General features: G+C 34.1%; 1 protein-coding gene across 1 annotated transcript; it reads right to left on the bottom strand.

The window, feature by feature from the left end:
- Positions 1-5,214: 5,214 nt before the first annotated feature.
- On the bottom strand, positions 5,215-7,233 carry LOC142979325 (uncharacterized). Its single transcript, XM_076124179.1, has 2 exons — positions 6,791-7,233; positions 5,215-6,298 (listed from the first exon to the last, which is right to left on the bottom strand). Exons 1-2 carry the CDS (start codon positions 7,148-7,150, stop codon positions 5,786-5,788), a joined length of 873 nt encoding a protein of 290 aa, XP_075980294.1. The 5' UTR covers positions 7,151-7,233; the 3' UTR covers positions 5,215-5,785.
- Positions 7,234-22,925: the final 15,692 nt, after the last annotated feature.

Genomic DNA, 22,925 nt, shown 5'->3' with positions numbered 1-22,925 from the left:
GTACAAACTCACTTATAAAATGACAAGTTTAGTGGCACACCCTGCCCGGACCGGTCCGTCTCTATACTCGTTTGAACAAGTCCCAACCTGTTCCTCCTGACCTGTTTCAACATGTTCTCTAGAGGGTGGGCCTATAACTGTGCTTACCAGTAATACGTATTTTGTATGCTTAAATGATTATTTAAATGAATATTTTATTTATGAATCATAATTAATATTAAAAATGTGATACTCTGTGTGAACGTTTGTCTTGTACGGTTTTTTATGGCTAAACTGCTGGACCGATTTTGATAAAATTGAGTATAGAGATAGGTCAAAATTGCAGATTCTTCCTCAAAAATTATCGTAAGAATACACAAAAGAAGCTGAAATAGGGAAGGAAACTTAAGCTTGTACTTTGACAAACTTAAGAAATGAGGTATAGGTTCAATGTTATTAATTTAAACCTGAAAACCCCACTTACAGTGAATCGCATAAATTTATCGAATAATTAAAATAAAAACCCAAACATCAAATAAATAGTAATAATGACTTTGATAATTTCCCTAACCGACATTGCGCATATTAAATAGGATGATTAATTTTTATTTGTCTGCAAATTATACCTTGGATGTCGTCTCAGAATTTATGTTCTGCATTGACTGAATAAACTAAGCGATATTTTATATTTCGGAGATATTAACTCTGCGCACATAGCTAAGATACCCAGTGTCAACCCTTCACACTTTATTTTCATAGCAGATACTTAGCTTAAACAAACCTAGAAGCATGAATATAAGTATATAATTTTGAAAAGAGAGAAAGTTACCTAAGTACCTACTTTTAAGGAAAAATCGCTTACCTGTCTGGCGATAAAAGAAAGGTCTAACCTATCTAAAATATCTAAATATGGACTTTGGACTGCCTTATTTTTAAAGTTCTTTTTCATCAAAATTATTCGGGTGTGTTTTTTCTATTGAATTGTCGATACAACTAGTTTCAACGGACTCCATCACAAAACGTATGATATATTTAAGCTTGTTAAGCATTACTTGACAATTATAAATTGACCTTCAAAGATATCATTACTAAGTCACAAAACTCACTGAAATATCCAATACTTATTAGTGGTTACAATAGTTTCCTACGTCTACCCCCCGCGGGGACGCGTCCCTACTGTTGTTACAAGACATTACGGTGTATTGTGTTTACGTAATTGTTTAAATACACCAACTGTCGCCCCGCTGAGAGTTTTAGACTTTATTATTTTGTTAAGGGATAAATGCGTTTGAGCGTTTGCTACAAATGACGAAAAACGTATATGGCAAAATGTCAGCTGCTGTAATGTGACTAAAAAGAGAATTTAACTTATTATTACAAGAATTAATTATTATTACAACCTTGTAGTTGTAGTTATTATTACCTTTTATTGTAGCGTATCAAAAAAGGAGGGTATTTAATGCATAATTGTATAGTAAAGGCATTAACAAACATTTTAATGTCGTATCGAATTGAATAGTGAATACGTACAGGTAATTCCACATATTGTTAGTTACCTAATTAGTAAATGTTTACTGATATATAACATGTTTGGTGCAAGTTTAATATTTGATTTTTACATAGATTAACAATTTTTGTAATGCAATTAGATGATTATTACTGTCATAATGGACTCATTAACAAAAACAACATACATGCATAAAATGAAGGTTTTTTTCTTTGGCAAAGAAGACGCTACTTTCTACAATCAACACAAGATTATTTTGCTTTGTTCACATCCATACATCACATGATATAAGATTATTCATATTTAATTGCCAAAGTCCCAGACAAAGACACACCACGATTTTTTTTTTCATACAAAAAGTTCTTCGATCATTCGCCAAAACGTCGCAGGCGAATCTCTAACGTATATTTTCCTTTGTAACACAGAACTGACGGATGACTGGCGACAGCCGGTCATTTTAACGAATCCGGGTAAAAAAGGGACCCGCCATTTTTTATTTTAATTTCGCACGAAGAATATTCTGTTATTTGATACTTTATTTTAGGCTCGAGCTTTAAATATTAGAATTTTGGTTTCCTTTTATTGTGATATAATAATATGATGGTCTTATTGAATTGGTTAGAAGTACACGAATTTTGTTTACTTATAAAAATTTTAAAGTATATCCAGTCTTTTAAAACTTGGAGTTGCATTATCATCTAATTTTATACGCAAGTTAACACGATATTATTTTTGACCGCCAATTGCTAGACATTTCGGCACAATTTACTCTGACCGTGCCTTAACTTCTTCGTTCGAAATCAATATTAGTTTAATTACTATAAAAATATGTTTCTTTTTTTACAACTCCCGCACTAAGAATTGCTCTTGTGCCGCGGGGACTTTTTTTACAAACAACGGTCACAAATACAACCAGACCTGAAACAATTTATGGAACGCACAAACAATAGTTCCATGTGAGAATCGAACCTACGACCTCCCGACGCAATGGTATCGGCGTGACGACCTAAACCTCTGCTAAGGTACACTTGTAAATTAATCAATTATTGAAATGGCCAGTCGCGGTGTTCTGTACCTCCACACATTACTGTAAAACGACTTCAATATCGTACAAGACTTACATAACGCGGTTCTAATTAAAACCGTTAATTAATTCACGTCCACAGCTGTTTCTACATTTGATTTCAAACAAACATATATTTTCAATTAATTGTACTTACATGTGTTCGTACTAACCTCGTTTTGACTTATGTATAGTAAATAGTTATTGTAATAATATGGGTCAGGTATAAGAATCGATGTTCTGAAAAATAAAACTTAAAACAGTCATAAATTGTTGCACTGGTGTTTGATTTCTTTAAAGTTTATTCTGTATCTGTGTCTTTTTAAATCAATGAGTCAGCTCATAATATATCTATTAAACTTGTTAAAAGTTCAATAGTTTTGAACGTTATTCCAGCCAACAAAATATCTCACAGGGATATCCCAGTATTTTCAGTGTTTAAAGAAAATGTGATCGCCCTCAATACTAGGTTCCTGCAAACAACTGAAACAATTTCGCTACATAATAACGAAGGAAAAAAATTATAACATCATGAAAAAACATAAGATCAAGAAGGCTGTGATTTAAAACCAAAAGCACATTCGATGGCCAAGCCAGGTACTTTTTGGCCATATTCGATAACTTTAATTTGCGAAACTCCGACCCAGTTAGCTTTAAAAATACAAATACAATAAATATATTATTACGAGTATTTAATATCTCATCATAAAATGAACGCTCTAGTACCTTTTACAAGTAATATTATCTCCAAGGTATAATTAGTTTTGATCCCAATACAGGGCACTTACCTTTGCCATTTGACTTCAGGAAAGTAGGTTGAATAAATATTATGAACGTTAGATAAAAGAAAATATCTTCAACAAGTTAGCCTGAAATCTAAGATAGAAAGTATTTCTAAAAATGATTTTCAGTACAAATGTTAATTAAAGACTATCTTTGTGTATTTCAAAATAATGAGGTACGCTGTGCGTGAGTAAACGAGCTAGACTATTCCAGAATTGATTGCATTTTAGTTGCAAAAGATTGAAATTACATAAAAAGGCCTTTGCCCAGCAGTGGGATGATGAAGGTTTATAGTGACAGACAGATTCTAACATACGCGGTTTGACGACAGTGGACTAACGTAATAAAATAAACTCTTTACAGTCCCACTGCTGGGTAAGAGTCTCATACAGTAATGAAGAAAGGCCTTGATTCCAACACGCTGACTAAGTGTGGGGATAGTAATACATAGGTACATTGCAAATAATTTATGTACCTGTTTGTCTCTGAAAATAAACCAAATGCTTTCAAACGGAGCTCATAAAACATTCAAAGATATCAATGTGAAAGTCTAGTTTATAAATAGATTAAGGAAAATTTTGCGGATGCCTACGTGACGCCTGTCAGATGTGTGCGAGAGGGATGCGAGATAACGATCAATACACGAGTGAGAGAGATAAGAGTATCTCCTACCTGACTTTGTTGTTGTTGAAGCTTTTATTTGTTAATTTCTGGTCGGTATTGTGTTTTGGGGTACAAAAAATGGGTGTTTTAGGGAAGTATTGTGAAATAGTCAGGAAAAAGTAACGTCTTTTATGATTGTATGAATATTTTATTGCTTTATTACCCTCAATAGATGCAAGTTTGAACATGTCTTGGTTCCCATGGAAGATGTTGGAACAAGATTGGCGACGAAAAAGGACTTAAGATGTGATTTAAGCAACATTATTCTTTTTATTTTCGTTTTAGTGGTAAATATTGTTCCAGCTACCTACAAACCTTCTTAATAACTTAACGATCGGTATTTTAAATGAACACAAGTCGAAGGCTAATTTTCGGAAAAATATTGTTTGACTATCACTCCGACCTAGTCTTAAACTTGTTCCAATGTCTAAGATTGAAAAATAAAAAACACGAAAAAGGACCTTCTAAACCAATATTATCATGCGTCCCAAAGGACAGAGTATCAAGAAGAAGAATCATCATAAAATCAACACCACAAAGCGCTCACCCATCTAATAAGTATCCTCGCCAAAGCTGCAAAGGTATCTTGCCTCACATATCTATAACATAATCACTGAAATTTTACCCTAAACAAACTATTACCTAATGAACAGTTATGTTCTAATTCCGTGATACATTCGTGACAATTAAAGTATTACGATTGACCTTCAGGTGTCAGGTGTTATTACGAGATCGCGGGAAGCCTTAAAACGGCTTCCATTGATTTATATATTGCACTTCTGTATATTTTGTTCAACTCAATCGTATTATGCTAATGAGATATTTAAATCCTTGCTGCATAAGACGTTTTGGAAATTAAGTTGGACAAGTACCTAATAGCCAAAATACGGTGGTAGTCGAGTGGTAGTTGCAGGTTCCAACCCACACACCAATTTTAATGACATTTTAGTTAGTATTAGAATTGATTGGACTCAAGACCCAAACCTTCCCTCGTCACTTGAGGAAACCCTTGCCCAGCAGTGAGACATTGTGCTCAATTTATTTTAGTTTGTAAAGATTACTGCCACGATAGTTAGTTAGAACAATGTTCCGTAGTTTTTTCTTTCACATACGTAAAATGTGCTAGCATTACGTTTGTATGTCAATTTGTGTATTTCAGAAAAAAAAAACAAAAGCCGATGTTTTACAAAAGGGAAGGGGTGTAAATTAAAACATCAAACTGATAGAAAATTGAGATCGTTTAATTAAAACAAGTAAAGTTATACATAACAAGAACACGGGAAAATAATATGAAATTGTTATAAGATAAACTTAACTTGAACTCGGAGTAAAAATGAATATTGAATAAAACTAATCTGCTAATGTATTAAGACTGTGTACATGTTATTATAAAAGTATTAAAATAAAATTGTAATGGAATCAATTACTTTGTTTCTGTCGATTGAGAGATCATTAACTTACGAAGTGATTAAACTTGTAAATTCGTGAAATCCAAAATGCTCACGCTATGTCAATTTTTTTCGTTAATAATGTTGAAACTTAACTCATTAAAGGCAAAATAATATTAGACACTTATTTGATCCCAATGAAAATACGGAAAAGTGACGTCACTATAACGTATTTCTATACTAAATTGTGTTTTTAACATTTATTAAAAAAGTAGCTTGTTTGACTGTTAGTCAACTACCCTATTCTTGTGCCACGGCAGGAGCTGCCAACAGTCTTCAGTCAGTCTCATATTCTTAGTTAACTATAGAATCATATTAATAATTAACCTCCGCTATCTTTGGTTAAGAATCATCATCATCGTCTTCTTCTAAATCATCCATCCCAAAAGAAATGATCATTTCAATCAATTTGGGCTGGAGTATCAACGCTTTTTTAGCTGGCAAAGTCTTCAGCAGCGAAGCGACGTAAGCGCCAAAGTGGTCATAAACGTCTGCTCCATCTTTTATTATGGACTTACGCTCTTTTGCTTTTGGCTTTACATTTTCTGGAGGTGACTCGTCATCGCGGGTAGAAATTCTTATTTTCTTAGGCGTTGGAGCGATTTCCAATTCTTTTTCTGGCTCCAGAGTTCTTTTAGTAGTATCTACTGATACACTTCTTTCAATTTGTTTCGGTTCCTCGTGGTTCTCGCTGGGAATTGGTTCCGAACAGGTCGTGTCAACTTTGGAGTTAGAGCTAGGAGATAAGTTTGGAAGCTGTGTCATCGTCACGTCTTCCGTGCCCACCTCGCTTGTTGGATCATCACTGTCGTCCTCCAGTTTAATAATCTTAGTTGGCATCTCGTTCAATCGTTTCTGTAAAAAAATAAAATACTTGGAATTATTAATTAACAAGTCGAAAAACCATTTGAATTAACTTGTTGTTATTTTTACTAATACTAATAAAGCCAAAGCTGGCATTCGTTTTTGCCACTTTCATAGGAGGTTGTCTATTGACATTCATATTAAGCAGGTGACTAAATAGAAAACGTTGCGACAGATTGGTATAATCTAAAAGTAATTTTGCTCATCTCAGAAATCAAACCCAAAACATGAGCAGTTGTAAACGCCAAACGTAATCCTTAACGTTTATTGTTCGCATATTAGACAGAGTTGTTACAAACTTAACAAATCGGACAATCGGGACCGTATCACGACACGGCTTAAAGCAGTATTATTTCTCGCGGTAAAACGTCTCACCGCTTTTGTCTGTATAGCGTTGTCTCTTTTGCACGCCGTTCAAATAGGACTGTTTTAAGGAGTCGTGGTACGGATCCTGTTAAAGAACAAAAACAGTAAAATACTCACGTAAATTTGCGGAGTCAAAGTCTGCACCGGCTGTATATGATCTCTGAGGTACTTATCAATATAAGGGAACCAGAACACCTTCGGTACATATTGGTCGTTAGCTGCAATCTTCTTCAACTCCTGGCAGTAAGAGTTCCTCAAATTCTTGAATTTAATCGCCACATGTCTTGAAGAAAAATGTGGTATAGCTAACTTAGCTGCTATGCGCTGTATACAGCGAAGTCTTTCGGCTTTATTTGGATAGTCGACTAGGGTCGTATCCCACATGCAAGGATACTTTTCACATTCTTGTATTAATTCCAGGATTTTCTTGTTGCTGATGCGTAGGATGCAGTTGCGCGTGAGTTCTGTCTCGCCCATGTTGTGTCGTGCGCGGGTGGCGCGGGGCGCGGGGGGAGGGGAGTGCGCGGGCGCGTGGGGTCGACGTGTGCTCCCGCGGCGTGAGCACGCCATACTGAGGCGTACGCGCCGTGCGCCCGTGCGCCGCGGCTAAGCAGTCTTCAATGTATACGATTATTATTCCGAATCGTACGGATACGCGGCGTGGTATTATTATCTAGTACATTACCTTTATTTTGAAAATTATTATGTCATGTAGTATATTGCACTTATATGAATAAATTATTTGCGATCAACATCCTTCATATAAAAGGATGGTGGTCGCTTGTTAAAGCTCAATAGAAAATTGTTTAATATTACGCTATTGTGTGCGAGACGAATAAACGTCGACGACAACGTCCGCGGCGCAGTGACTCAGATTATCATCACGCCTACATTACACTACACGAATTTGATTTCTGGAATGAAATTCAAGACTTAACGGAGCAAATATCTTTGTGAACTAAAAATTTTAATATTAGTAGTCAAATATGTTTGTATTTTGATTTCATTGTTTAAAAAATCGACCTAAAATCTCTCGGTAGCGGTGCAAAAGAGTGCATATTTTTTTAAAGTTATGGCAGGCTAGATATTATTATGTATGTATAATTATGTATGCCATAAACCAAGACTGCATGAAGACAGGTAGAAACTAGTCAAACAATATACCGAATTAAATCCAAGTTTAGCTTTAAACACAGCAAATGATAAACAAATAATCCGCTGGCGTCACCAAGGAGGTTAGAACCAGTTGTCCTGTTATCTCACGTTGTCGTACGATATTGTTTGAACGATACAGCTGATATCACTTACTGGGCCGTGGGTTACTTACGACTAAAGTGGATGAAGGACTTTTAGCTTTGTTTTAATTTGTATTATTGTATGTACACGTTCTGGAATGGTTCGAAGATAGGGTTAATCTATACTATCTATACTTCTATACTAATATTATAAAGCTGAAGGGTTTGTTTGTTTGTTTGTTTGTTTGAACGCGCTAATCTCAGGAACTACTGGTCCAATTTGAAAATTTCTTTTAGTATTAGATAGTCCATTTAGCGAGGAAGGCTATAAGGCTATCATCACGCTACGACAAATAGGAACAGAGTAGGTACCTACCAGTAAAAAATGTCACAAAAACAGGGAAAATTTTGACCCATTCTCTCTTATGTGACGCCAGCGAAGTTGCGCGGGTCAGCTAGTTACAAATATTTCTAGGAATGGTAAACAATATGTTACTAATATATAAGCTGATGTATGCTGTTATAAACAGCTGGATGGAATGTACTTACTTACTAATATAATATCTATGTAACCCTATTTACTACAAATAAAGGTTTATTTATTCATTTTCTTAATTATATAATATTTTTAAATATATTCACTATAAAAGATGAAAAATTTCAACTTCCGCGTTCAGGAAATATTGAACTTTTCGTTAAAAACTACTTAGTTTGGTCGAGAAACTTAAAAGATTTAGCAAAATACCTCGGGCTTCATCTTTGGAAAAAGTCTGAAAAGGTTTCAACAAGTCAGCTCTTTTAGAAGTAATTTGTATAAAAATAAAATGATCAAATTGGTCCTAGTCCTAGATTCTCTATAAAACAATGAACCATTTGTTGGTTGGCGTCACCACGGTGTTTTTTAATGAAATATGGCCTTTTTGTTCTGAAACCACAACCATGTGCCCGACAGGTAGCCCTTAAATAATAATTTTACAATGACTCTTCAGTTATATTATTACAAAATTATTTCATTGTATGCTATAGATTCTTCATAAAGGTACAACTTTTGCCCTAACGACGTTACAAATAGTTTCCGAGAACGTGATTAATACACGAACTAAAACGATTCAGTTCCTCGAGTTTTCGATTAGTTGATTGTATTTCTTTGAATTGACACTATGGTCTATTAATTGAAATGACTATGTGTTTCTGCTACACTCTATGGCACGGTCGGTAGTGTACATACGACTGCTGATCGTGACGTCTCGGGTTCGGTTCTCGGGTCGAGCAAAGTTCTGTTGGTATTTTATAATTAAAATATTTCTGCCCCCTATAATCTCGCCCCCTATTACATGGAACTGACATTGTTAATGGCGAAACGCGGGTGTATTGCATACACTTTTGCTTACACCTTAGGATATAACAGTCGTGATATAATGTATGAAGGACTAGCCATAATTGTGTTCAATAGCGTTTTTTTATATGAATTTTAACGCTATTGAATAGATAAACTACCGCTAAATGTGCCTCAGAAACGGGGGGCCAGTGTTACAGTTATGTATGTTTCCATTAAAAGAGCTCCCTGCTAAGGGGCCAGTTAGGTGATGTAATAGTTAAATTTAAAAATATGTTTCATTAATAAAAGGAAAAAATACATTATGTATTAAACATCCTTTTATATATTACACTAAAACTTTTAGGGAAATACATGTAAATTCACCGTAACTGTAATATTATATTTCGTCATTTACACATAATTGTATATTATATTATAAATGACTATGAAGTAATTATACTCAGTTATATGGTACGAACAGTCTGTACACGATTCATATTTTTATCCAGATATGATCAAATCATTATTGGTATTTCAATTGTTTTTTTAAATATTACCATTTTTTTACTGTTTCTGTCCCACTGTAGGGTAAGGGACTCGTTTCAAACTAGGAAGGGGTTAGGCCTTGAGTCCTCCACGCTGGCATAGTGCGGATTGGGGACGTTGCATGCCCTAAATAAATGTATTAAACAAATTTTAGGCATGCAGTTCATCACGATGTTTTCCTTCACTGATAGAACAAGTGATAATTATTTCTAATACACATGTCATGACTTCGGAAAGTCAATAACCGGCTCCTGACTGAGAGAGCAGCCTCGCGAGGCAATGTCTCGATCCCGCTTACTTCGATCTAAAAGAAAAGAGACCTAGATATTGCCTCGCTCAGTCAGGACCCGGCTATTGGTGTGTTGCCTCGGGTTCGAACCGTCGACCATTTGCGTGGAAAGTGCCAAATTACACCACTCGGCTTGTGTATAAGTTGGCATCGTACGAGTTTTGTATTTTTATTACCCTAGATAAATAATAGAATAAATAAAATAAATAGCTATGTATTATCCCTATATCATCATAGTATTTAAAAGAACAAGGTGAGTTAGAAATAAAGGGTAATAAGGTAAAGGCTTGTGTCAGTTAGTCACGTGTTGCGTCAGTGCATCGTACGATGTGACGTCGATTTGAAAACAATAACTCCAGCAATAGTAGTGGTTCAAGACCAGCTATTTTTTTCTTTTGAAAGAAGGTTTTAGGGTCATAATATTAAGGTTGGCTGTACTCTTTTTGACTGGATTCTTTAGGTCGTGGTTATTGATGTATCTTGCCTTTCAATTAGCAAAGTTTTAGTTAAAATGTCGTTAATGGTTGCCATTTTTGGTTTTTTAACGAAAATATCTTTGGGATGTTTAGACCATATCAGGCTAAAGTTTAATTATCTTATAGAAAAGTTCAAATGCTCCGATTTTCGCCTATTGTTTTGTTTATAATTTGTATAATGATTTATGACTAAACTGCATTGAATTGTTTATCGAGGCATTAATGATTGGATTTCATCACGTCATGCAATTATCCATGTCGCCAATACTAAAGTTAAGTTAGTACATATTAAGTTAATTTTTAATTGCATTACTAGTGTATTTTATTTTTTACATACCCTGAATGAGGAAAATACACTCAAACGTAGTGTAACAAAAAATTCTTAAAAAAAAAATCGTGTCCCAAAATTCTTCAAATTATATTATAAATATTTTTTATAATTGTCAATATTCTAGGAAAAAAGACCTTCTTATCACCAATAAATATAATATCATAGGTATTAAGTATGTGATAGTAATACTGGTTGGATGACTCGCGGTGCCTGCCTGTCCGAGCGTCACTGCACCTACAGGGACTGTGTACCTAGTGGTCAATGATAAGATAGCTTGTATTTTTGATTAATATTCAATGACACTTTAAATTAAAATGTGATCTAAAAGGATGTAGACATCATTTGTTTTTTTGACCGTATTTTTGAAAATAAGTAAATACAGTAGCACAAGACAGATGATAGACCAAATGTTAAAATTTTCTTTTACGATAAAATTTTTGTCGGTTACCGGACCGGGGATTTCCGCCATACTATAAAAAGTAAATGCTGATTTACATACACACATACATAATATCACGCCTGTCAAACCTGATGGTGTAGACAGAGGTGTATGAATATAGTTTACACATAAATAAATTATCTGATGTAATAAGGATGTAATATTTCAGTACATACTTCTCACGGGAAACAAATAGTGACGTATTGTTTTTGAATCAATTTCAGGAAAACGTAAAAATGGAAATCCCTTGATCACCGTTATTTGATACATTGAACATTGCATCGCTGACATTAATACCTATCTTAAATTAATTATATTCATTTATGAAACCGCGTTTATTGCTAATTATGACATCACTTGGAATTTACAAATATACAAATCTGAAAAATAAAGAAATTACATATTTCATTCTCTCTCACTCCCTGTCTCTTCGTTTCATATGGTGGGGTCAGCCTTCCATAAACTCTCCATGCACTTCGCCCTATTGGTCACTGGAAGACGACGTCAAGGACACTTGAAGTCGTCTTCTTCCTCACATGCCTTCATATCTCGCCGCTACACTTCTGTCCACGTGGTCTTGGGTCTTTCTCTTGGTTTTTCATATGTCATTAATTTAGGAAAAAAAAATTATGAAACTCATTTCACCCCCTTCGGGTCTTTGGGGAGGAATTTCGTAGAATCCATTTTCAGTGCTGCTCTACACTTCCCAAGGAACCTTCATTTCAAATTTCAAAATTTTCCAATTTCGGCTGTATGTTGTCCATCAGTCACTCATACATATTGATAAAGATATAAAATAACTACGAATAATATATTATCACTATTCTATTCCATTTATTGTACCAACTTTTACCATTACCTAAATAATACCTATATTTGCCACGCCTATTATCCGGGAAACACCTCTAGCGGCTGACGCAATGAAACAAAAGCTATCGTATTGTCTTCACTGACTCAATGACTCATGAACTACGTCAAATGACATGACACCTTGCCGTATTGCTGGAGACTTAGCAAATTAATGACTGTTAATGGAAATGAATAAAAATGGGTTTTGGAAACATAGTTGGGTTAGTTGGAATTGTTTCTTTTTGTTTATTTAGGTCGCTATTATGTAGCAGGTACTTACAATTTTCATAAGCACAATTACGGGCTGGGTTACTATAAAAAGCGGGTTTTGGAAAATTTTGTGGTTGGCGAGGAAATATTTTTTTGGGTTTTATTTAAGTTACAAACAATAAAAAATAAGAAATGGCATAGTCGAAGTGCAATTTTCGAGCTTATGTATATGAAGAAGAATACAAAGTCACATTAATTAGCTTCTTGAGGTCACACTAGATGTTATATTTTTTGATGTTTTGTTCAAATAAGCTCAACTATAGGTACACTACCGTCTATAGTTTTGTAATTTCAATCATCTTGAAAGAGTAAGTTTAATGCGATATTTAAAGCGATACGTTTGATATTATTTAAAAACTTTTCACTTGAGTCGGGTATAAACCCGATAGTAAAATAAACTATTGCACCACAACTGGAAACAACTACAGCTACTAATGCTTCATATTGACATTCTCACATTAACTTTGAATATACTTTTTGTCAATATTTTTACTAGCACCCATTTATCTGCCAATCTTCTTGTAGGCTTTAAAAACTCAATTTACACATTACAAGAAAATTCTATCTAAAGTATGAGGGGTCAAAGTTAGTCAAGCTGCCCGAAGGCCTTTGACGTGGCTAAACAGCTGATTTAAATAGACAATTAAATAACCAGGATCTACTATTTACGTCCCCTTCGAAGCACGAAGACGCTCAATTGAAATACCTGTTTGCTTAACCCACAGATCGACCGGTAAGCGCAACTGTCTATGGGCGCCTCAAAAAAATCATACGATAATTTCTAAAAGTGATGCAACAATATAATTTTATTTGCCTGCCTAACTTTTGAGTCATGGTTTGTGAAAGTCATATAAACCTATGATTCATGTCATATGCACTACCACGTGGTCGCTTATCAATCGTGTAGGCTTATCAGTGAACAACTAGTTTCAGTTGAAACCTTGAAGAATTATAGGTAATGAGTGTTCCCGGAAGAATAGGTAATGTGATGCAATATGAAATTTTCAACTCTTCTTTTCCAGTCCAATCTGTCTTATTATGGAACGCGCTCCCTCTTGAAGTCAGGATGTCCACTAACCGTCTTACGTTTAAGAGCAAAGTTCGGGATCTCTTGCTAAAACAAGTTGCAGAATCGTCACACTTATCTTAGTTTGTATTTATGAGGTATTGTATATATTATAAGTATTATATTTAGTTTATTGTATGTCTTTAATATCATCTATTTATATAATATATTGAATTACTCGTATTTAATATTTTTATAAATGTAAATAATTATGTATGTATATACTCATCTATATTTATGTATAGTCACATGACCACATCGTTATTTATTTGTAAACCTTTTTCTCAACTAAATTTTCCTCCTTTATAATTTAAACACCTACTTCATTTAATCTCTGCATCACCCCAAGGTAGACTGGCAGAAAATGCCTTAGGCATTAAGTCCGCCTTTATACAAATTGTATAAGAAGTTTAAATAAATAAATAAATAAATATGACATTGTTATTGTAGGATTTTCCTTTGTGTCATTTTGAGAGTGATAATACACCTCTGGTAGTGGGTTCTATTGTCGGTTACTATATGATACTAGCATGATGTGGTTTTTGGAAATCGTTAAGACTACCGTGTTACTAGGGTGTGTGTACCTGGTTCAAAAATGACATTACTTGCTATCATAGAGGCGCAAACATTTGTTTATAATAATCAACCTGAACGTTACAAATTTTAATATTTGTTAATTCTAGCGACAATTAGATAAATTATTACTGCAACACGACTTTATTCAATCAAACATTGTAATTTGAAACAAAACTACCATAAAAAATGATTTCATTTAGAAAATCTCACAATAATAATATGTCACGTATTATCCCTCAAACATAATTCATAATGGTCACATTTCCTTGATCATTCGATAACATTTTATTTATCACATACGTACAATAAAACTTAAAACTGTTATCCTTATTGACTGTATCAAATACATCGGGAAATACGTAACGGATATTTCAAAAGATATAATGATTACTTACTGACTGGTCAGACATGGAGGTGCCTCAGAGTGATTACACATCAACTACCTATTTTAATTTTACGCAACGAAACATGAATAATAGAGTTTATATACCACGTGTCTGAAGCCTATTTTTTATGCTGTATATTATTATATATATAGCCGTTATAGCATAAAAAAAATTAATAACTGCTGAACTGATTTTGATACAATTTTACGGTGAAATAAATAAAGACAATGTTTTTTAAAAATCAACCTTAGTATGTCATATTCTCTTTATATTTAGTTCTCTCGGTTGTAAAGTAGTTCTTGTATATTTTTCCTTTACTACATGCGAGTGAAAACGTGTCAGTCAATTAGTCCAGTTTTCATAAGTTTCACGACGTCGAAAGGAAGAGTTTAAATAGTCTTAAGTTCATTACCAAAGACTAATACCAGCGACTTCATATGTTATTATTAGTCATATTTAAATCTGCAACAAAGTCAAAACGTACATCCGTATGACAAATCATTTACTTTTTGCTAGCTAGACTGAAAATACGCTGACAAGCCGTTTAAACAAGCTTGCGTATATTTTGCTAGTTTAGCTATATTTTGTGCTGATACAGGTTTAGTCATTACTTTAGTAAAGGAAGTTATTGATGACTTTTGTATGTATGACTCAAGGCGAAGGGTAATTTGATGAGTGAAGAATTTGTTCAATTTTAGTGTCGTCAATATGACTGGACTTTGTACAATGGAAATTATTTGTTCAGTTTTCCACTGGCAGACACATTTTACCTTCGCTAAAGATGTTTTTTAGACAACTGCAGACTTAAAATTTATCTTCTGTTACTGGGTTTCGTAATCAGACCCAAAATAAGCACCTACATATTTATTTACGGATTACAGAATATTTAATTTGAAAATCGGATCTATATTTAAAGATCGGAAAATATTTCGTCAAAAATCAAATCTACGCCCATCATTTACAATACTAACATCTTAGCCACCACGACACAAAAATCACGATAATCGAAACCTGAAATCTATTTATTACTAGTACTTCAAAAATGTAAGGACTTCCTTAGCCACTGTCACTCGTCATAATAGAAACTCACTATCTAAGTACTTCAACAATATTACCTCCTTAGCCACTGCATCACGAGCGATGACATAAACCTACAACAAGACCCGAGAAACACCCGGCCTCATTACCTCCAAATTTTAAAACGAACATCCTTCATTATTATGACGAAAGCTCAGGAACATCCTCAATTCACCTCACCTAATACATCAAACACTAATCTCATCTTAACGCGTCTAATTTTGCAAATCTTACTTATCCTACTAATATTATAAATGCGAAAGTTTGCGAGTATGTACCTATGTTTGTTACTTTTTCACGCAAATACTTTTGAATCGATTACGATGAAATTTGGTATGTAGGTAGCTGAAAATCCAGAATAACACATAGGCTACTTTTTATCCCGGAGTTCCCTAGAGATCGCGATTTACAAGGGTTTCTACGCGGACGAAGTCGCGGGCGGCGTCTAGTATTCCATACTTCATTTGCATGATGTGCCAGGAAGAGTCAGCCATTAGGGGCTATAACTCAATGAGATATGTGCAATAACCCCTACCCCATTAGGGGTTACTTTATCTCAAGGTGGGGTGCACCCCGTGTGATAGCTCATCTCAACCTTATGAGAGAGTTAACTGGTGTGCATGACGTAAAACTGTTCTTAATTAAACATGCTGATGTTGGTACTGACAGTGTCGATAATTAATTAATGTGTGGTATTTGGATGTGGTGCTATGAACAGGTGAAATTTTATGTTTGTAAAATTATTTCCTATGACGTACTTTACATGCAAACTGTACATGAAATAAAACTGTACCTAACCATCTATAATACTTTAGCTTCAAAATAGCTGAACTGATTTTACATTTTAGAATTTTTAAATTCGGACAGTGCGTTGAGAGCTGTTTTTTAAACTATCATGCTAATAACGTTGAAATATGGGGTTTTTCTATTATTTCTGTGTAAATTAATGTCAAATCTTTGAGATTTTTGTTAATAGAAAATAATAGATTTTCTAAACCTAATTTCTCCGTCATCGATAAAGGTGTTCTCATTTGTAGGGGCAACTAAACTAGTTTTTACAACTAAACCTATATTAGTTATGGTCCATATTTTATTCTTAGACGTAAAGGGCGGAGCAGTGAATATGGCCAGGGGCCATAGTTATAATTACAGAAACCGGATCACTGTGATTTAAGACCGAAACATTTCTTATTTATAATGGAGAGATAAAAATAGATTACCGATATACTGTTTTAATTATATCGACTATTAATAGAACTACCATTACTTAGATGAATATGAGCAGGTTTTCATATTGGTGGATAATTTTATTGGGACGAATAATTTTCTCAACTTGCATAAAGTGTATGGAGAATATGTAAAATCATGACATAATTTATCGATGAAAAGAAAATTAAGTAAGTAATTACACAATTGTAAAAGTTGTGTATAATAATAATATAAGAGTATTTTTTTAAATCTAAGTAGCCATACGATTGCAGCCTTTTTTTTATAATCAAAGCAATTTTTCCACATCAAAAAATCAAAATCAAATCAAAATCAAATCATTTATTCATTTAGGTCAAGTGCTGACACTTATGATAGTCAATGATACAGAGAGTGAATTTACCGCCAGTTCGGAAGGTAGGGCCAATGAGAAGAGCTGGCAAGAAACTCCTGGTCACTCTTTTTAATCGCCAAATGATTTTAACAATATTTATGCTGGTATAAAACATTGATGATGTAAGTAGCTGCTACCTACCAACACTACCGAACACACTTTGGTCATAAATTAAATTAAATCAATATATTAAGGTGCTAAAAAACAAGATATAAATAGTATTGGAAGCATGATGGGAGCATCTACCCACATAGAGTAATGAAATGAAATCATAAGAGGCATTTCAAGAGCATACTGTGGTAAAGGAAGTACAGTTATTGAAACGTAGTTACTTTAAAATTATGGCAGTCACCACACCCAGGACGACCAGTCACCCCAAGCAGCACCCGTTCACGAGTATGACGCGTGGACCAGCCATCACCCCCTTCGCACATATTAGAGGGAAGGGGGTCGTTTTATTCAGCTATATTTCTACCAATTCAAATATGAATTCATCAAAAGTAAATGGTGTGTGTGACATAATAAAATAGCGTGAAAACATTATCAAATGCAACGTTTGAGCGTCATCAATAACACTTAAATGATTTAGGGGGCGCCCCCTATTTCACTCACCAGTGATAAATCAATGAATTTGATGCTTAACTATAAATAATTTCGAAAATATGTTGACATGTACAATTTGATTTGATTCTTTTTGAAATCAATCGGACGAACTGTTTAGTGATAAATAATGTTCGAAATGTGTTTTGCAAAGTGTTTTGAATGTCCTGGGAAAAAAAATATTCAAAGTTAACGACTCAAAATATTTATACCAAAAAACATGTTGTTTATATTTGTGAATACACGATGATTTCCGTTGAGTATTTGGAAATATAAATGTTCATTTTCGGGAAATCAGTTGTTTGGTATTTTCTTAAGTGCTAAAATGTGAATTTTAAATTCGTTCTGCATTAATATATAATTTTGTTATTCATGCCTTTTCCTCATGGGAATAGGCAGAGCCCAAAGAACGCATTGCGTTTATCAAATAAAATAACAATCAAAAAATAAATAAATTTAACCCATTAATGTCCCACTCCTGGGCAAGGGTCTCCTCCCATAATGAGGGAAGGGTTAGGCCTTGAGTCCACCAAGCTGGCCAAGTGCGGGTAATAAAATAAAAATCTTAAAAAAAAAAATATGTGTTTATTAATGCTATATAAAAATCTTACTGACCTACAAATCTAGGTGGTAGGTATTTCATAAAAAAACTTAACTTTAAAATCAAAGTTACATAAGTAACAAAAACAGTTTAAAATTAACTGCCATTAATTAAATACAAGTCAGTTTATTTTTAACTCCCATTATATTAGGTAAGCGAGTTAATTTATTGATGGTACATAGTTATAGTCATTATATGTAAATAAGCGTTTAGATAATGTAGGTGAGGATTCAAGGACGACTAGTTTTTACAATAACACTCGTTTTATTAGCGTTTGTATCGTATGCCACGCTAAAACTAGTAAAGAATTTTGTTTGTTAAAACGGAATACTTAGTAGTAGGTATGTTGAAGATCTTTTGTTGTAAGTTAAGTAAATAAAGTTAATTCTACAAATATATAATAAATGCAAAAGTTGTAATGGATAAATTTTTGTTTAATTCGAATCTTTTACTTAAAACTTTTGAATGTATGTTGAAAATTAGCCACCTAGATTTTTACTACGGAAGCTCTTTTTGATAGTTTAGTATCATAAGTGGACGAAATTGCGAGTACACTGTGTGTTAGCTCATTTTGGAGTTAAGTTTGGTATACAAATGGCATAGAGACATTAAAGAAACACACATAAAGATTCTTTCAATCTAAAACTAGTTTCAAAATAACTGCATAGTAGCAACATTTTTCACGAACACGCTGAAATACTGGCAAAATAAAAACGAAAGGAAAATCCATAAATTACGGAAAAAAATATCGCAGTAGGCGAGCGCAGCCGTGGTACATCGCTATCACGCTATATACAGGATGGTTGGGAATAGGCGGGGTAATATAACTGGTACCGTGGTGCCACCTGTGCACAGTCGTAAATTCTCGAATCATTTGTGTGATTGTTGGATGAAAGTGTACAGACGAGCGGGATTTTACTAGCCATTCTTTATATCAAAAATTTAGCCTATTAATGCCTCACTGCTCGACAACGGCCTCCTTCCGTTATGCTGGTCAAGTGCGGGTTAGGGATTTACTCTATATAAACCTGCAAAAAAATCTTTGAAACAATTACCTATATTTGTACTATCAATTACTATCAACACTTGTATCTTGAAGACATTTTCGCTAATTCGAGTAACAAAAGGTAAGTTTTCATTTTCAATCAAAATCAAATCATTTATTCATTTCGGTCGAATATTGTCACTTATGATAGCCATTACAAGATGAACAAAGTGATGAAGGATTTAAAGAAATCTCAACTGAACTATGTATCTAACTAGTATACGATTTAACAGACATAAAGAACAATCGTTCCCTGAATCGAACCTAAGACATCGCAATGCTTATGACGATGGTAATTGATCATATTGTCTGCGCGCACCTTGTAAGGTAAATAGGTGAAACTTTTGATCGAATTCCTTATTTCAATTAAATAAAACGTCAATTATTTGTGGTTAAAACACGTGACTAATTAAAATAATTAATGTGACAAATGTCCTTGATGCGTCACCTAGATTATCGTTAACTTGTTGTTTTTTCGTTTATTTGCATTAAATTGCTATTCATTTAATTAGCATGTGAAATAATTTATTTGTAGGAAATACAATATATTGTGAAATAAACTAATATTGACTGATTACTGTATTTGCATGAAACATCACTCTGTACAGTACTAGTGATGAGACGAGCACTTTATGAGTTAATAATCTTATTATTTTATTTGTACCTAGATCAAAAATATGCTTTAGCAACCCTATAGAATATCGATAACTATTTTGACAACAACAAATACATTAATTACTAAAAATACAGTTGTTTTATTTTGTTTCGTTGTTAACAGAATCCAAATTTATCTATTTGGAATCGAACCCGAGACACTTAATATAATATTCTCTTTAACCATACCTACTTACATAAAACTAGTGAATCATTCTACTATTTCAAATCCGATTCATTGTCCCCATTTCAATAAGGTCACAAGTTGCATTTAACTAGAGCAACAAAACCGCAACCGCGTTTGACCCGCCCGTGTACGTGCTTTCAAGGGTACGTACCCTTAAATACCGGCTGTTCAAGCAGGCCTGATGATGCAATACCCTCGATATGAGAAGCAAGGAACAGTAATGAGGATCCTTCAGTAAGATGGAATTGTTTGAAAAAAGTTTCACTCACAAATTACTTTGGGATACTTGGAGAATTTTGAACTGGCTATTTCCAAATTGGAGTTGACCTGCGAGTTAAGTTTGTCTTCATATAATGAGTTGTTTACTTGAAAGATGTAAGAAACGTTTTCCTAATGAGTTAGATGCTTTTGATAATATAAGGGTAGTTGATTATCTGTCTTTAAGAAATTATAAAATGACATTTTCGTACGGCAATACGATATATTGACGTCAGAATTTCGTATTTTCGTTCAAATAAGTGTTGAGTGTTGAGATTATACATTAAATAATTTTCTGCCAAAATAAGTTAACGTAATAAGTGTCGTTCTTTGGTCTCTGCCTACCCCTATGGGAAAAGGGCGTGAATTGACGTGAACTCACGGCTTGCTCTTTTCGAATGTCAATATTTAAAAGTAAGGATGATATTAAAGATGTTAGTTTCACACCTAGAGCCTCTCGTAAACAGGTTGAGAGCTTACGTAGTGGTTGCACACACGAGTGACCCGGCGTGATCTCTAGAAAGTGTCCTGTACAACTAGTTTTTATATCTACTGTTTGAGCTAGACGTGAATACTGGAAATAGGGATGTAATGCATCGATGTCGAGGATGATGCCTCCATGTTTCGGAATGCACAAGAAAAGTCAGTCCCGGTTGAAAGTCCTTAATCCTATGTTAAGGAACTTTGGGTAGCTTGAATAACTTTGATTATAAATTAAACTTGGACATCGATGTTTTTCTAAGTGATGCAATGTTTTAAATGCCCCTTTATGGAAGGAACGATAGTCTGCTAATGCTATCACCTTAGTGACAAGATTGACGCAGAAAAGACGTGCGTGGTTTGCTTTAGAATACATAGGTTGTTTCTTTGTGATATATCGATATTTTTCATTCTGATTTGTGCATCCCTAGTTGGAAATGGAAAGTGTGTGCTAGGAAACCTTATTAAGAGGGAGTTATTTAAGGTTTTTTTCATTAGATTTAATGATGATGAAAGGTTTGAAATATTCCTTCTCATTTTAAGGATAATTCGTGTCTGCAAATAAATGTTGTAATTAACATCAGACCACCGTTTTATAAAACTGTATTATTTTTCATGACTCATCTTCAACAAGTGCTAATTGTAGAAATGCTAAGTATGACTTTTTGAGTAGCAATGTTTTACTAAATATTACATCTTTCAATCAGATTTCCAGAATATTCCTTAACCGCCATTTTTTACTCTGTTTTTTTTTTCTATTCTCTTACAAATATTTTCCTCAGAGTTCTCGAAGATTATTTTCCTCCTTATATACTAACACTAACTAGGAGGAGCTCGTGGCTTAGTTTACAACAGCCGCACGGATCGATCTCTGAGGTTAAGCTACGCTTGCCGAGGTTGTTCCGTGGATGGGTGACCATCCTAAACAAATCGAGTTTCTCCGTGTTTCGGAAGGCACGTTAAATTGTGGGTCCCGGCTGTCATTTTCGAAGATCTTTGACAGTCGTTAACAGTAGTCAGAAGCTTGAAAGTCTGACAACCAGTCTTACCGAAGGGTATCGTGTTAATACCTAAGTAACTGGGTTGTGGAGGTCCGATAGGCAGTCGCTCCATGTAAAACACTGGTATTCAGCTGCATCCGGTGAGACTGGAAGCCGACTCCAACATAGTTTGGAACAAAGGCTAAGCGAATATATATATATATACTAACACTAACTAATAATATAATAATCGGTAGGTCACACAATGACTCACCGCCACTTTTAAATTGCACCTCGAACATTTCCACACCTTGCAATATTATTATGTTATTTTTCCATTTAACCGGTTCCAAAGGAAGCTGTTTTAGATTATTTAGAAGTTATAGATAGTTTTTATTGTTATTTTATGTATCTTGTTTATAAATAGGATAAAAACCGTCCACCCAAAAACGAAATGAAGAACTAATGTCATAATATCCTTCTTAAATGCATAGGAAAATTCTTAAATAGCCAATAGTCAAGTAAGACTTTATATCATAGTTTAAGAAAACATCGTGTGGAGACTTTTATAGTTAAAAGGTTAATAATTCAGTCCTTGAATGGTTGTTGTCAACCAGCACTTGGCTAGGCAGGGAAGGATAATGCCTCCACGCCGGCTGAGTACTGGTTAAGGACTTTACATTAATTTAAGAACTGTGTTAAAGAATTCTCAGGAAAGCAAGATTTCATACGTTTTTCTTTACCGTTACAAAAGTGCTAATTTTTCTACTACATACATAACTTTGAAAAGACAGGTGTTGCTTCGGGTGCGAAGATCACTTGCCTGGGAAGTGCATGTTTAGACCACTCAACAATCACTGTTGTATCACGCATGTAATATCAATAACTACAAAGTATTTAATGCATTTTTACAACAATAGTAAATTACACGGCAATACGTGCCTTGCCGAATCAATTGAGATTCTTGACGTCAAACATTTGCCACGTCA

Source organism: Anticarsia gemmatalis, chromosome 16 (assembly GCF_050436995.1).
Source record: "Anticarsia gemmatalis isolate Benzon Research Colony breed Stoneville strain chromosome 16, ilAntGemm2 primary, whole genome shotgun sequence".
Classification (NCBI taxonomy): domain Eukaryota; kingdom Metazoa; phylum Arthropoda; class Insecta; order Lepidoptera; family Erebidae; genus Anticarsia; species Anticarsia gemmatalis.
This window is presented reverse-complemented; position numbering and strand designations above follow the sequence as displayed.

What these genes read in the sequence shown, in the direction of transcription:
- LOC142979325 (XM_076124179.1), bottom strand. Translation starts at nt 7,150, where the DNA reads ATGGGCGAGACAGAACTCACGCGCAACTGCATCCTACGCATCAGCAAC. An exon ending in CTTTGACTCCGCAAATTTAC is followed by an intron (nt 6,299 to 6,790) that starts GTGAGTATTTTA and finishes ATTTTTTTACAG; the next exon opens with AAACGATTGAACGAGATGCC.